We start from the raw sequence: 15409 nt of genomic DNA on the forward strand, positions 1-15409 counted from the left end.
TAGCATTCTGTACCGAAGTGCAGTTTTCATACAATCCTTTTGTCGCACAGATGAAACCAGCTCCTTAGGTTGTGGTATAGTACTGAACTACTGAATACAAGCCAACTTATTTGTATTTTTTTTAATCACCTTTATATTGTCTAATGTGGCACTGTGAAATCAAGTATTTGAATGATTCTCCCAACAAAAAAGAATATTTTACTGCAGTTGCTTGGGGATAATAAACTCATATCAAACTGTTTCCCCTATTCTCCCACCACTCCCATATATACTGCAGTGAACAATTACATGGGGAGGAGCAGGAGAGAAGTAAGAGAGCTCTGTTGGCTTCTAGCTGCCCTTAAGTTCTCAATCAGTATTTAATCACATCAGCTCATTATCACCTGGGATAACAGCTATGATGCTACCAARTAATATAATTCTGTTCCCTGATGTTATTCTAACCTTGTTTCAGGTAAAACCCAGGAATATTGCCTACCCAAGCACAATCTGRCTTAAAGAACTCACGAGAACAAAAAATATTTCAAAACTGGAATTGTAGGCAGAAGTCAATTTGGGGGGTCCAACTGATTGCAAATAACAGTCCTGGCCACTACTGAGAAATACAGGATCCCTTCCTGACTTCAAGCTGTATCACACAGTATCACCTCTTACTTTCAGTCATCAKAGAATTCTGTAGGCTATTTCTACAGCCCAGTAATGAAACAGAAATTTAAAATCCCTCCTTTCTGCCAATGGGAAAGTGGAAACTTCCCTCTACCTTCTTTCACGCTGCTGTGACTTCATGAGTTCTTAGCCAGCCTGTTCTTTCAGACTGTCAAAGACAGTCTGTCATCTGACAGTCTTGTCACCTGACAAGAAGYCCGATGCTTCAATTCACCAACCACTGTCCCTTAGCCAGTATCCTCCACATCATGCAGAAGGCACACWCCCTCCAGTTCTGCAGCTCATTTACAAAACGTCAAACTGCACACCTGAGGAACACTACTTACCACCAGCTGGACTTTGCTTCAGCAATCTGAGCAGAGCAGTCCAGCTAATTTTCTGCCCACCTTGCAGACCACCTATCCGAAACACCTATCCCCAATTTGGTTACAAATAGCCTGTAAGAGATCACATCAAATACCCTCCTAAAGTCAAGGTAAACAACATCCACCATTATCTCCCCAAGACACTCAGTTTATCACAGAGGACAATTAATTTGCCCCTGATAAATTCTGATCATGCTCTTGGCCTTCACGTGCTGAACATGGGCTCCAGGAGAATCTGCTCCATTGTCCTCCCAGACTGCGGCCAGGCTGGCCTGCCTATAGATCCTGATACTCCTACTCACTCTCCTTGAAGATGCAGCTGATGTTTGCTTTTTTTCCCCTGCTTCACTTGAAATCTCTAATGGCAATGACCTTASAAAGATGAGCAAGGAAACAGCCTTGCAATGATAGCACCCAGCTCTTGCAGGATGCTGGGATAATCATACTAGTCCCATAAATGTGWRTACACCAAAACTGCTTAAGTGGCCCCCAGTTTCACCTTTTGTACAGTCAATAATACTTCAGTCCTCCAATCCTGCCTTTAAACTCAGGTACTTAGGAAGCCCAAGGACAGTCTTTATCATTAAAGAGGCAAAAAAAGCYTTGAGTGTTGCTTCCACATCTTTTTGTACCAGATTATTTTGAATTCTAAGCCTCTTCAACATGTTTGCCACCCACTTCAGTTTAGTACTGTCTACAYAGAACCACAGACTTTTTGCACTGCTAATAATGTAAATACTGAGTGACACAGCTTTGTGGAAGATTGAATGATCACCTACTTTGAGAGTAAGCTATTAAAACAAATAATACTAAGTCCAATTTTCTATCCATTTGTAACCATGAAATGATGATAGTACCTTAACCAAGTCTTTAGTTTGCTTATAAGATGATGTCAAAGTGTCAAAAATCTTCACCACTTTCAGCAGGTTCTGTTGGATCAGCCCTAAAGGATGACCTGAAGGGGGTCTCCTATTAATAGTTGTGATGATCCCCAAGGACCTTAATGTTGACAGTTCATTCAGAGAAATCTGTTTCATTTCAAGAGCAATCTTTGCCAGTCTTTTGAGATTCCCTAATGAGCAYATGCAGAGTCTTACTGATAACTGCAGGATAACTGCAGCCTTGGTTACAGTATCAAGCATCAATGTAGCTTCCAGGGGGTCAGGGTTGGGGATAATCAACTTTTCTCAAAAATCATGAATACTGATTAGGATCCTACAACAAAAATCCTGACACATCTACAGAAAATTGTAGTTAAGCAACTGCTACTTCCTGTGGGATCCTAATCAATTCCTTTGCAGCTCCCATAGTTCATTCTTCCACAACATACTGCAGATAGTCAACTTCAAATTCTAATCAGTTAACTAAAAAACCTACCATTTCTAGAGCTCAGAGCTTTTAAGATGCAATGATATTGCAACACATAAAAGATCTGTGGAGGAGAATCTGTGTTTGAGGAGGCTTTGTCCAGACTTCTCTGTATAGCTAATGAAAGAAAAATCACAGAAGCATTTGTCATTTGKGTTAATGCTGCAAGAAAGGTGCCACAGCCCACTGTATGTTTTTCCTGATCAGTAGGACTCCTAYACTTCCCAACATGCATACTTTTCCTTTCTCCTGCATTGTAACRTTTAGTCATTATACCAAATGAGGAAGAAGAATTTATTGGCTGAAAAGGGCTGAAGAAAGCATTTCTGGATATTCAAAAAGGCATAAGCTATTGATTTACTTTTAGTCTCTATGTACTGTTTACATTGCCCTGATTAATGTAAATTTAACTTTTTCCTCTTCAGAGGAAGCCAATTTAATTGCATTTACATAGAATACATCTACATTCTTCCTCTCCACAGTGTCCTCTTTAGCAAAAATGTAGCTATGACAGAGATATTTAAAGATCAAAAACTGAGAAAACTAAACCYCAGCAGGTAGAGAGAATATATAAAGACAGTAAGATCTGAAGAGTTGTGTTTGTATCTAATTTCTCATTAACCAAGAAGTCTGAAAGAAAAAGGCACCTTTAGAATGAACAGACTAYGTCTAAGTAAGACTTTGTTAATAAACAAAAMMATATTCTAATTTTTTTCAAGCTGACAAGCACCAACTGGCAYAGAATCTGAGAGGTTACATCTTTGACAACAAGAAAATCAGCTTTTCAGAACAAATCCATAGTTTAAATTCAGTTCAAGCTAAGCAGGAACTGATAGCCCTTCCTTGTTAATAAACCCACATGATGTGATGATTTCCACCCAGTTGTCAATGCTATCTTTTCAGGAGCATTCTGTTGAGTTTTCAAAAGTAGTCTGGAGAATTTCAATACATTTTGAAGAGGTTATTCATAGGCATTCTGGCCACCTCTCTATAGAAACAGAACAAAACCTAAATTTTCATTTTAAGAAATGTTTTTGGGTTTGATTTTTTAAAAATTACAAATACTTTTGAACAAGTCAAACTCAGTAGCATTTCACCATTTTCCCACCTTGTTTATATAACTTTTACATTAATTCCTACCATGTGGCATGTCTGGCACTCAATGGACAGAGTGAGAATAAAGCCCACAAACTGCAKCTTGTGGGAGACAGCTCTGCAAGGAGCAGAGCAGACATAAGGGAAGAACCAACTGCATGAATTTCATGCTCAGTCCATGTGCAAGGCTTGACAGGCTTGTACTACTCTGACAGGTTTTTGTTACAGTTGAATCATGAGAAAAGCAAGCTCACAAAGACACTGATATTGCTCTCCAACTGGAAAGCTGTCTGCGGAGTTTTGCCGACTTTTTAAAAGAAAGCTACATTAAATTCCTGGAATCTATTCCAAATAATGAAGAAAATCTTAAGAAGTCTTGTATCAGGTTGTCCCTTATTTTTTTTTCCAATGCAGCAAACTATGTCAACTAGCACAGTGTACAACTGAACATACCAAGACAGGGTTTTCTTACTACTGTWATAGAGCATTACCTGCTCTATAACAGTAAGTAATTTTTCCTATACACCTTTTAATTTAAAATCTGTAGTCTYATTATTTATTTCAATATATGGATATGCAAATATATAGGGTTTATGTGAAATCAGCTACCTCTCTTAGACAATCGATATGAATTTAGGAATACTTGAATATTTTCTCCTTGTCTTGTGGTTGGATACTGGAGGTTTCTTCACAGAGAAGAGTTTAATGACAAGTGAAAAGGTCAGCAAACAAAACCAGGATTAAGGGATAACCTCCTCTATCAAATCACAGCCTCCCACTGAAGTCAGATTTGAATAACCTGTTATGCAATTTACTCTGCTTATTCTCTGGATCACCTGTTTTATCAATATTTGCAATATTGAAACATGTTCAGCCCCAGAATCCCATCTACTCCATCTCTTCAACTCCACCAAACTTCTTGGGTCTTTTGCTAGCTGTCACAGTTGTAGAGATATGCTGTAATTATGAACAGTTTTCATCAAATCTAGGCTTTCCTCTGAAAATATCACAAAAAGGTATATATTCCCTTAACTATTACCATCTCCGATTGTCAATAACTTTTTAATTTCTTCATGTTTTGAAATTTAGAGGCACAGTCYAACAGACCATCTTGTCTTTGTTTTGCCATAATGCTACAACTTAGTCTGTYACAACTGTGATCTGATCACTCCCTCACCACCCTAAACCTAGTGTTTGGTATCTAGAGTCTCACATTCTTTTCTCAGTTGACAACTGTTGAATTTGTTGCCTCTGGAAGCTTGCTGGGGATCCTTTTTAGAAGAGGAGGAAAGCAGGAGAACTGATTCCATGCTTCCCAGAAACTAAGAATTCTAAAAAAACTGGATATTCTTATTAATTCTTCTGTCTTTTTGCCACTGGTTGTAGGAAAGGCAGTTTGTARAATAAAATGWTGGCTTCTCAATAAATCATGTGAACTTGAAGATTAYGGTTTCCTTCAATAAACAGGAATGCCAGAACCATCAACACAATAGGGTGTGCCAACTCCATGCTGTCAACAGACAAGTGTCTCATCATTGTAAGTTTCAAAGATCTATTTACTTTATATTTCAGCCTAGCAATCAAAAGATTGCAATTATAAATCATGTTTTGTTAAACTGTAGTACATTTATCATTCCAAATTMAAAATKACACATTAGYTAGCATGAGTAACAAAATTAGTTTSAAACAAATACAGARAAGTACCTTGAAATCTCTCTSTGTGSGGCATATATTTAAGACAGARCTTTCAGACCCTAAATCAGATTCCCGACAATTGTGTTACTGGTATATAATCTGATGCTGCAATATAAGGTAGCTCAACAAAGCTGGCCCCGCTTCAGCAACTTTTTTTTCTTTTGWCCTCATTTTTATCAGATTTTTCACTATTCCAAACTCTAAAGATGCTGGAGTAACCATATAATATTTTGCAGTTAATACCTTTGTACATCAATATTTAAAAGCACCTAGCTGATTAGTTATTTCCTGTCAGGAAAAAAATACAGTATTTTCTGGGAACACCTACATATGCCAAAARGTCCAATTTCCTTGGAGTATCAGACACACTTTACTGAAAGTTCTTCAGAATGAATTTGTGGTGGTGACCAGCTTATTTCCAAATAAGTACCAACAAACAAACTGTCTAGATTCTGTTACAACAAGGAAGCAAATGTTGCAGTCATCTCTGTTTTGCTATTGCAACACACATACAAAGAAAATAAATAGTTGGAATGACCATAGAAATGAGAGAGAGACTAGTGCTAAAATRGAGAAAGTCTTGAAAGTAGGCAAAGAGCAACTTGGTGCTTTCTTTTCTGCAATACCTTCTGCTTACGCAAGGAACAAGAAAACATTGTAAACTGCATCTTTACAATGCCACTTACTGCTTTCACAGTGCTGCTAACACTRCTGTGTTGACTTATTTCTCTATTTTTGTGAAATTCACTAGTATTTTGGATTAAAGACCAATTCTCTCTAAACTAGCAAAAGAACAAAGATTATTTTGAAGCGGTATTTCTCTGCATTCTCAGAAGAAACCAAATATAAATTTAAKCTCATTCTGCCTTGTACCACTATTGTAAAGTAGAGAGCTACTTTAAAGCCTTGAACAAAAGGGTTTATTGATAAAAACATCTAAAACCAATAACCAAGTCCTGTATCAAAACAAGAACAGATCTCTGGAATGAGGAAAATGAAGATCAAAACAACAATGAAGAAAAAACATACTTGGAAACAGGAAGACTTCTACTAGTTTCAATTTAAAAGAGATTTGAAACMCCAGATTTCAATTCAAGTACCTTTTAAATTTTTTTGACAAATACTCAATAGAGTCCACAAAAAATCTGAATGCATGAGAAAAAATTTAAACTTTCTTCTTTTAAGAGAAAAACAGAGTAGGAAAAGACAGGCTGAAAAGTAAATTCTTCCTTCCATAATTCTGTTTACTTTTGCTCAAGTAATTTGAGCCAGACAGGATAAACTAAATGAAGAGTCTACACKTAAAAGCAAAAGATGATGTGTTCATAGCCCAGCTCTTTAATGATATGTAAGTTTTAAATCTGTTTAATTTGACTGACGCTGAAATTAGCTAAGTTGGTTAGAGCATGGTGCTGRTAACCTTAAAGACTGTGGGTTCAATCCCCATATGTGACTGTCCTAAGTCACTTAAGAGTTGGACTTGATGATCCTTGAAGGACCCTTTCARCTCAGAATAWTCTGTGATCTGTGACTTCAGTGATGAAAAACTCTTAATAACCACTGAGATACTGCTTTTSTTTTTCTGTCTCCAGGTAAATTACAGGGATTTTTAAAGGACTGTGTTTTACACATAATCTATACTTCGAGTTCTTCTGGGGGATTTAAATTAGAGCTTTGATCATTGAAGTCACATAACTATTCCATACTTTGCTTGAGTGTTTTATGTAAAAAAACCCAACACAGCAACATCTTTCCTTCACAATCCTGAAACTAGTCCGTCCAAAGAGGCCAGACATGAGCAAGTAAAAYCTTTTTCTCCCCTCAAAAGAGTAAGAAAGACATAAAAATGCAAACAGCAAACATTCCCAGACTCTTAAACAATGCTATTTTAATAATACATATCATTTTCATCTTCAGCCATCTGAAATATTTACACGCATGACCAGATGACAAAATATGCAATTATTTCTTTTGACTATTCAATTTGTGAAGATAACTTGCCAAATTAGTTATACAACCTGTAATACTTGTCCACTGAGAGCCATTAGAGCTTCCCTAACTAACATCACTGTTCCATCTGCTCAGTGATTTTCTGGTAGAGATCAAAAGCACTAACAGCCCTTTCCCTGTTYRYAAGTATTTAAACTAAACCAACTCAYTAATTTCTYCTGGTTCTCCAGCAATTACATAGTTTCTTAGAACAGTGCAACAATGTATTACAAGCATWCATAAAAGATTAGAAAAACAAGGCATTAAATTATATATTTCAAAAATTAGACCTGAAATCCTAGACAAACACAAGAGTATTTACAATGTATATTAGTATCTTTCCATTGTCCACCCTCCCAAAGTAAAAAACAAGCACAGCTAAGGAGTGCCCTTTTTATCAATAGAAGTTTAAACATATAAATACTTTTCAAACAAAATTTTAGTACTGTGAAATGGATCATTCCATAAAGCTTGCTATTGATAGCTTCATCTCAATTTACCAGCTATAATAGCTGTGCCTTTCATGTGTGTCTGTGTAAACAGAAATTAAATCAAAATATTTTAAAAAAATTTCAAATCCTTTACACCAAAATACCCTCAGCTGCTTTCTGACACAGGAATCCAATCGCTGGTGTTTTTATTCTGAAGCTAGCAAATGACTTTCTGTAGTTTTGAAAGCTGATCAAAATAGTGTCACATCCTGATAAGAAAAGCCAGCTACTAAGCTGCTAMATAAATACACAAAGTTAAAATACCCAACCCAGCTACCATAAATAGTACCCTCGTTAATGTTAGATGAGATTTCCACGCAAACAAACGCACACAGGAATCCACATGTAGTACGCCATATCAAGATCTTCAACCACCTATCCTTTGTAGTCTTTTTAAAGACTAGATACATATTCACAACCCCAGACCTTCAACAGTATTCCAGACTCTCCTCAACAAAGCACAAAAACATATCTGATGGATTTCTAATGTCACAGTGTTTTAGGGCACTGATCARCCTAATAGCATGTATCTCTATTTCTGTTGCTGGCACAAATCTTCTCCCTTCCACTTTCATCACAGTCAACACTGTTTGCCTTAACTGGCCTTTCTAACAAACGCTGTTCTTGCTATATCATAATGACATCATGATATAAGGTAAAGAAATGGCCTTTTTGGGGAGAAGAGAGTTCTACAGARGAACTRAGAGATCATTTCAATGGAAGGGACWCAGACATTTATMGAGGCTGGGTTAATATTCAGCAGATTTTACCTTGAGGCAAAAGAAAATATATGACTACAGGTTTGGAAAAAGGAGCATGTAATTTACTTGTTTTAATTTTGTGCCTCCCATACCTCTTCGAGCTTGTAACAGACAGAACAACAACATATGGTGCAACTGGTTCATCACATAGACTTGGTGTAGTCTCCAAAAATCAGCAGGTACACATTAATGTTGGTGAGYCTCCATTAAGACCTTTTTACTCCATTTTTCAAATGATGTACTGGCAAAGGCTTTGTGTTCATAGAGACCCATTCTGCCAGGCTTGAGTACAATTAGCACCATTCAATCAAGGAAAGATTCACAGTACAGCTTCTTATTTCCAGTAACAATAAAGGAGGACTCAGAAGAAAATTCAGTTGCAGAAAATCCACTTTTTATACACTTCTCTGTAAAAGATCTATGTGGGGAGACAGTGTCTTAGGAAGACATCAAGAAGAAGTTTCACTCATTGCAGATGAATTCACACAAAACCAAACTTCACATTTGCCTACTTGATATTGTGCTCAGAAAAACAACCAAATGGTTGCTTTACAAGAAAGTTCATATGGTTCAATATGTACACAGTGAGATTTGGTAGTACCTACTTTACAAGAAAGAAAACTCAAACCAAACAAGAATCCAAGTTTCAACTGTGATCACCAACTCCATGTTTAGCCATATAGCAGACACCTCCATGGCACCTCCAGCTCTTTTACCAGATTTCCAATTACCTACACTGATCCTGCAGTTTATGGAACATCTATCTAAAATTTGTAATTTCAGGTGGATGATTTAAGGCATCTGCAGTATAGCAACACCTGCATTTTTTGGCACAGTAACAACACATACTTAAACACTTTTTTTTTTCAGCTCTTTAATTTAAATAACTCTCAGCTCAAAAGTTTTCTGCATGCTTATTGCTGTGGTTTGCAGAAAATATCCATTGGAGCCAAGAAATTTTAGGAGGTCCACTGATTAATGCTACTGTGAATGTGTTTGAAAAGGAGAAAAGATGCTGCAGGAGCCACTCCTGTTTCCATTCTCTGCTAACACAATTTCTGCTTTTCTGTCCTATCAGTGTCATTTATCACTTAAAGATTGTGACCTAATCTCCACCATACAATACATTTAACTTTAATTTTAATATCATTCACATGTAAAAATGTGTAAATGCTACTCAGAATACCAAATGAAAAATCTGAAAAAACTCACCCTGCTTTTGTAATCCCTTTCCACATAAACCATGTATAGCTTTAAAGAGTGATAATGATTTAAATCACAGGGGATGTTTAAAAGCATAGAATACTAAAGTCTTCAGGCAAATACTTACTTAGAAGAACATCATTAGGTTTTAGACAGAAAGGACTAGAACAATAATGAAAGTTCTCACAGGACTCTTAAAATACAAAATAAATTAGTAAAGTGTACATGGCTTTTCTCAAAGTATGAAGGAAGACACTGAATTCCTGCCAGTCCTGGCTTTTGGTTTGATTTTCAGTAATTGTCATTAATTTTCTGTGTTAATCCCAGGCCAATAAGGACAGAGAAATAGAAATTCTCTTAAAAAACTCTTCATTGTGATTTATAATAACAGCAAATCTGCTCCAATCATTTTCTTTGAGAACTACTTTCTACTTTTCTGCAAAAGAATTAGCCAAACTGTGACAAAATGTACTGCCACCAGGATCTAATTTGTCTCAGTGCCTTTCATAAGTACTAAATAATGTTGTTCAAACACCACTCTTGCACTAAGGATTAAGGAACAGGTTTTCCTATGTAAGCATACAACTCCATCTAGGAGGGTTTCCCAATGGACATTTTGAACCCAAACAGAAACATGCTAAGTTAAAAAGTTTTTTACTAATACAGCAAAACAGCTATTCAACACTTTGCAGATGAACCGTATCTTTTCCACAGTCCACATAAATCAGACAATGATGTTTCAGTTTCATCTTTAACTTGTTTTGCCTGCACTATTAGCTCTTGCCAAGTTACATGCATATCTTTAGCATAAATGAATGACCAACTTCTGAACCCTTATCATTTTGCCATGACTACAGGTAGGAAACAGATTATACCAAACGCCAAAACATTAATTTTATCTTGAATGTCATTAATTAGCTTATCTCATTGACCACACCAAAGCTTCCTTTGAAGTAAAACAGAGGTCCTCCTAAAGTGTAGTCTGGTCTGCAGCCCAGAAGGCGAAAAGCTGCGCAGCCGGCGTGTACTGAGCCATACTTAGAGTAAAATGATAAGCTCCCCGATTAACCCTTGGGTAAGCCCGCAGAGCAGCGTCTGAGCCGCCTGACAGCCCCAAGGCGGTGACGGCTGAGCGCAGCTCTGCGGGCACACGGCGGGGTCCCGCGGGTGACTCACGGCATTCCCAGCCCGCCGCTACGGGCACCGCGCCGCACCACTGGAGGCACCGCTAATCCTCTGCCTCCTAAGGCTCTCTCACGGCATTGGTTCCACACTGAGGAACAGCTGTCGGTTTCATAAACTTCCTTAAGGTTCACAGGGTTTTCCCAGGCTTATGAGGTAAACGGGATTCGCGCCTCAGCTGCGAAGGGTAAGGAGGTTAAACCTCCTTCTCCTCCTCCTCCTCTCCCTCCTCGGCTCTTCCTCCGCCCGGCGCCACAGCGGGTGCTGTCCGGGCTGTCACCGTCCGGCCCCATGAGGGGCACCTGTGGCGTGCCAGCTGTCGGGGGCCGGTGTCACCGGGGACTGGCACCCACCGCCCGGCCGGGAGCGCCGCCCGGCCCCGGCGGGCGGGGGAGCGCGGGGCGGGCGGCACAAAGCGCCTTCTCCGCCCGCGGCTTTGTTCGCGGCGGGGCCCCGCGCCAAGCCCCTGCCGCAGCCCCGCTCCTCCGCCGCACCGTGCGGCTCGGCCCGGCCCCGCTGACAACCTTCTCCCGCCCTCACCCCGCCGTCTCCCCGCCACGCCACCGCCTCCTCCTCCTCCTCCTACCTTGGCTTTCCCAGCCTCCAGCTTCTTCAGCCGCTCCTCGTCCTCCATGGCGTCTGTGCGGGAGAGCAGGGTGTTACCGGCAGCAGGAGGAGGGGCTCGCCCCGCGCCCTCCCCTCAGCCGGGGCGCACACACTCGCTGTCCGGTCCGGTCCCGTCCCGTCCCGTCCCGCCTCACAGCGACGACAGCTGCCGTGGTGGGGCCACCGGCGCCGCCATCTTCAGCTCCACGTAAACACGCGGCCGGGGAAAGTGACGTGTGCCCGCCCGCTCCTCCTCCCACCGCCGCCGGCCCCTCCTCCCCGAGCCGCGGCCGCTCCCGGCGCCTCTGCCCGCCGGTGACCCCCGCCCGCCCGGTGTCGCCGAGTCCCGCCGGAGCCGCCCCCGGAGGAGCGGGTTTGGCTCCTGCAGGGCAGAGGCGGTGCCGGGGGCAGCGGGCGCGGGCAGGGCCGGCGGGCACACCCCCCTCCACACCCCCCTGCACACCCCCGCGCCCTGCGGGCTGAGGCGGGGGGTACCCGATACCCACAAAAGAACCGCACCGCCGAGGCACCTGGCGCTCGCTGGGCTGCGACACGGGGCTCTGGACGGGCTGCCCCGCCGGTTCCGTGTCTCCCGCTACAAGGTTAATTCTGACAGTTCTGCTTTTCCAGGTGTTGTCCTGCTCCTGCGCGCGGCTCACTCAGTTGCAGGGATCCTACAGCTCGATCTAAAGCTCGGCAATACAACGAGCTTCCCGAGAGCGTGCCGCAGACTGTGCAAGGATGACAACAAAGGATGTGCAGCCCCCCTGTTAAAATCACTTACCACGGGCTGGAAGAAGCGTGTTAAAAGCACAATGGGGAATACGGCACGTGGCAATTAAATGCTCATACAATTTCTATACCTCAGCAAATACAAAGCAATATTCTGAGATATTTTAATAGTCTACTTAATGTGTGCCTTGAAAGGCTAATAGCAATTTGTATCACGTGGTCCTATTGTGCTTTTTCTTTCAGTTTCCCCGGAGGTGGGTTACGTTTGTGATGGTGCAATGGATAGCACAGGCTTGCACACAAAGGAACATGTACCAGCTGCACTGTGACCGAATTCCTTACTCTGCATTTGGAACCATACTGCTGCTTTACTAAATGCAAAATTCAAAATCTTTCTGAATTAACTTGCATCTCAGCTCTGCTGATCTTTTGATCCTTTAGTATACGTTCTTTCCTTCCTTGAATTTTCCAGCAAAGATTACATACAACCAACCAACAAAAAAGATACAAAAGAAAACATTATTTGCACAGTATTACTAACCAGGAACAAGTTTTTTAAAAAAATTAGGTATCCTAGCAACAGAATGCCACACCCATATTACTACCAAAGTAAACTAAATCTACAATCTGACATTTTAAAGGATTTTCCATTCCTCCTCCACATTATATTTCATGGAAAAGTCTGAAATAATTTGCTAATAGGTACAGGTAATGTTCATTCCAGTGTTTACAAAACAATGTTCTCAACCTTTAGTCAAAAAGGAATGTACACCATTTATGTCAAAAGAAAACACCATCCATCATAAGGAATGACAAATGTCTGCATTATCTGTTGTTTCATATTTGAAGCAATCCACATGTTCCAGTTAAAGGTCTCAGATTTTACCATTTCACTATGGAAAAATCATGTTATAGAGGAAAGCAGCAAATGAAAATGAGAAGAATTAATTAAAGGGGAAAAAATTATAGGAATATAAAATTGAGTTAATTTCTTAAAAATGTGTTCCTAAGCCAGGAAAATAAAGTACCTCCTCAAAGCCTGTACAAATAGAAGTTTTTCCTAGCAACTACAAAGGCCCAGACACCCCTGGGGGGAAAAATAAATCACCTTTTCTGTGTCTGTGACATTCTTCTTGACTGTTAGAGGCCACTGTTGTAGAACTAGCTATCAGATGTCAGTAAAATTTCACATACACATGACACTTTGATAGTAATTTCCTTATTGGTAAATATCTCATTTAGAAGATAATTACAAACTTCCCAAATCCTATAATTAAATGGGCTCTTTGGTTAATGCTGAGCCTTGATGGGCCTAATTTTCCTTTTACTTACAGACTTACATCCATGTAATTCTAGTGGATTTTAGCTTAACACCCAATTCCTGACTATGAAAGTCATGAAAACTATACTGACCAGGGAATAATATTTCCATATCCTCTCAACACTAGAAAAACAGGACTTTCTCTCACTAAACCCATACAGATGATTTCCTACTTCAGCTATTTTAATTCCAATTTTATTATTCATGGAGGGCAAGCTGACTGGAATTCACAACTTGGTTAGCCAATTAAACTTTCAGCTACAGAAGGGCATTCATCTTGTTTGCTTAATTCTCAGAATTGACAAATAATGTTCACTTGCCCAAGAATGTTAGAGAGTGCCGAGTAGTCAAGCTAATAACTGCTTTAAAAATGGATTAACTCTCTAACACTCATTGAATTCACATAAGTCAAACATGTAAACTGCTTTTGATGGCATATGCGAAAGTGAACCAGATCACCAAGGTAAGAAATACAGATCAGACATTCTCCAAAACAGAGAATAACTGGTGTTTTCAACTAGTCTTATTTTCATTTGGAATTAAATTTATTATTGAAGGTTTTAATACAAACTAGCGTGGAATCAGCTTCAAATATCTAATTTTTAAGATATCTAAGACCTAATTTTTAGTCATGCTTGTCTGTGGGCAAGGACAAAGGCTTCTTCATCTACAGCATTTTCTCTAACAATGAAACTCCACATTCTTCCTACTTCTTCTGTTCCCTTCATTCACTGTTCAGAGAATACATGCCTGGTGACTTTCTTTGTGGTGCCTTAGTGGGCTGTGAAGCCAAAAGATAAAGCCTAAAGACCATGTGTGATAATCACAAAATTCTAGTTAGGAAATTCAAATTTTGTCACAGTCCACTGAAGCCAGGATCAGAGGGCTGTCAGATCACAACGTGCTGCTGGTAAATCACATATGCAAATACTAAGCAAAAGTAAAAAAATATCACAGGCATAAGCTGATGATACTCTCCAACAGAAATAGTGCTCTTACAGCAGGTAAGGAGCACAGATAGTGCGTATTCTCAGGTGTCATAACTTCAACACCTCTTCATAATAAGACTATCCAACTCTAATTTATTTTTTTCAACAAAAAAAAAAACAAAACACATTAGAATGAAAGACTCCTTTATGGATCACATAGGATTCCCTTGTCATACATGGGAACGATACAGCTTGTAAGAAAATAATAATATAAGAATATAATATCTGACAGCAGTCAGATGTTTTCCTAGCACCAATACAATGACCATACCACTTTCTAGTTTTTAAACTATTTTTTTTATTTTATTTTATTTTATTTTGTAAAGGAGTAGTCTTCCTGTTAATGGATATTCACCTTCTGATACATATGTGTAGCAGAGTGATGGAAGACTCTTGGTTAGGCATGAGAAATGTGACACTGATTATGTGGATTATTATGATTAGATATGTTGCTAATAGAGCATCTAAATGTTGTCAATGCAGTATATAATATAAACAGGTATAGCAAGTTATAATATAAGCAGTTTTGGCTACAAATGAACAGGTTTACATTCTTGGGCCTTGCAGAATTCAGAATTACAAAGCACTTATGTAGCTACATTAGGATTTTATCTTTCTGTTTTACCAGATCTAAGCACCATTACTCACCCATGCAAAAGTGAGTGTTCCTTGTCTAAGGGCTGAGAACCATTACTCACCCATGCAAAAATGAGTGTTCCCTGTGTTAGGGCTGGACATACCCTGCAGGCTCCCTGTGGGTGTGGGGATTCACCAGGAAGCTGTCTGCAACATCAAGATACCAGTTTGCTCAGCTGGCCCAGTCTTCAGCAGCATTTTATACTTTTGCAGGCTGATGTACACCAAAGTCAGTAACAATCACTGCAGCTCCCCCATCTCTAGAATGCATTGATAATGTTAGCATCCAGAGAGTTCCTCCTGCAATTCC

At 39.8% G+C, this 15409-nt stretch overlaps 1 protein-coding gene across 1 annotated transcript in view; it reads right to left on the bottom strand.

The window, feature by feature from the left end:
- AKAP9 (A-kinase anchoring protein 9) overlaps window positions 1-11649 on the bottom strand; it is a 106542-nt gene extending 94893 nt beyond the window's left edge. Inside the window, exon 1 of the mRNA XM_057380944.1 lies at window positions 11402-11649. Coding sequence (XP_057236927.1) covers window positions 11402-11449 — 48 coding nt within the window. The 5' untranslated portion in view covers window positions 11450-11649. The remainder of the gene's footprint in view (window positions 1-11401) is intronic.
- Between the last annotated feature and the right edge of the window lie 3760 nt (window positions 11650-15409).

Source organism: Malurus melanocephalus, unplaced genomic scaffold (genome assembly GCF_030028575.1).
Source record: "Malurus melanocephalus ecotype Western Australia unplaced genomic scaffold, MMel_1.1 scaffold_483, whole genome shotgun sequence".
Lineage (NCBI taxonomy): Eukaryota > Metazoa > Chordata > Aves > Passeriformes > Maluridae > Malurus > Malurus melanocephalus.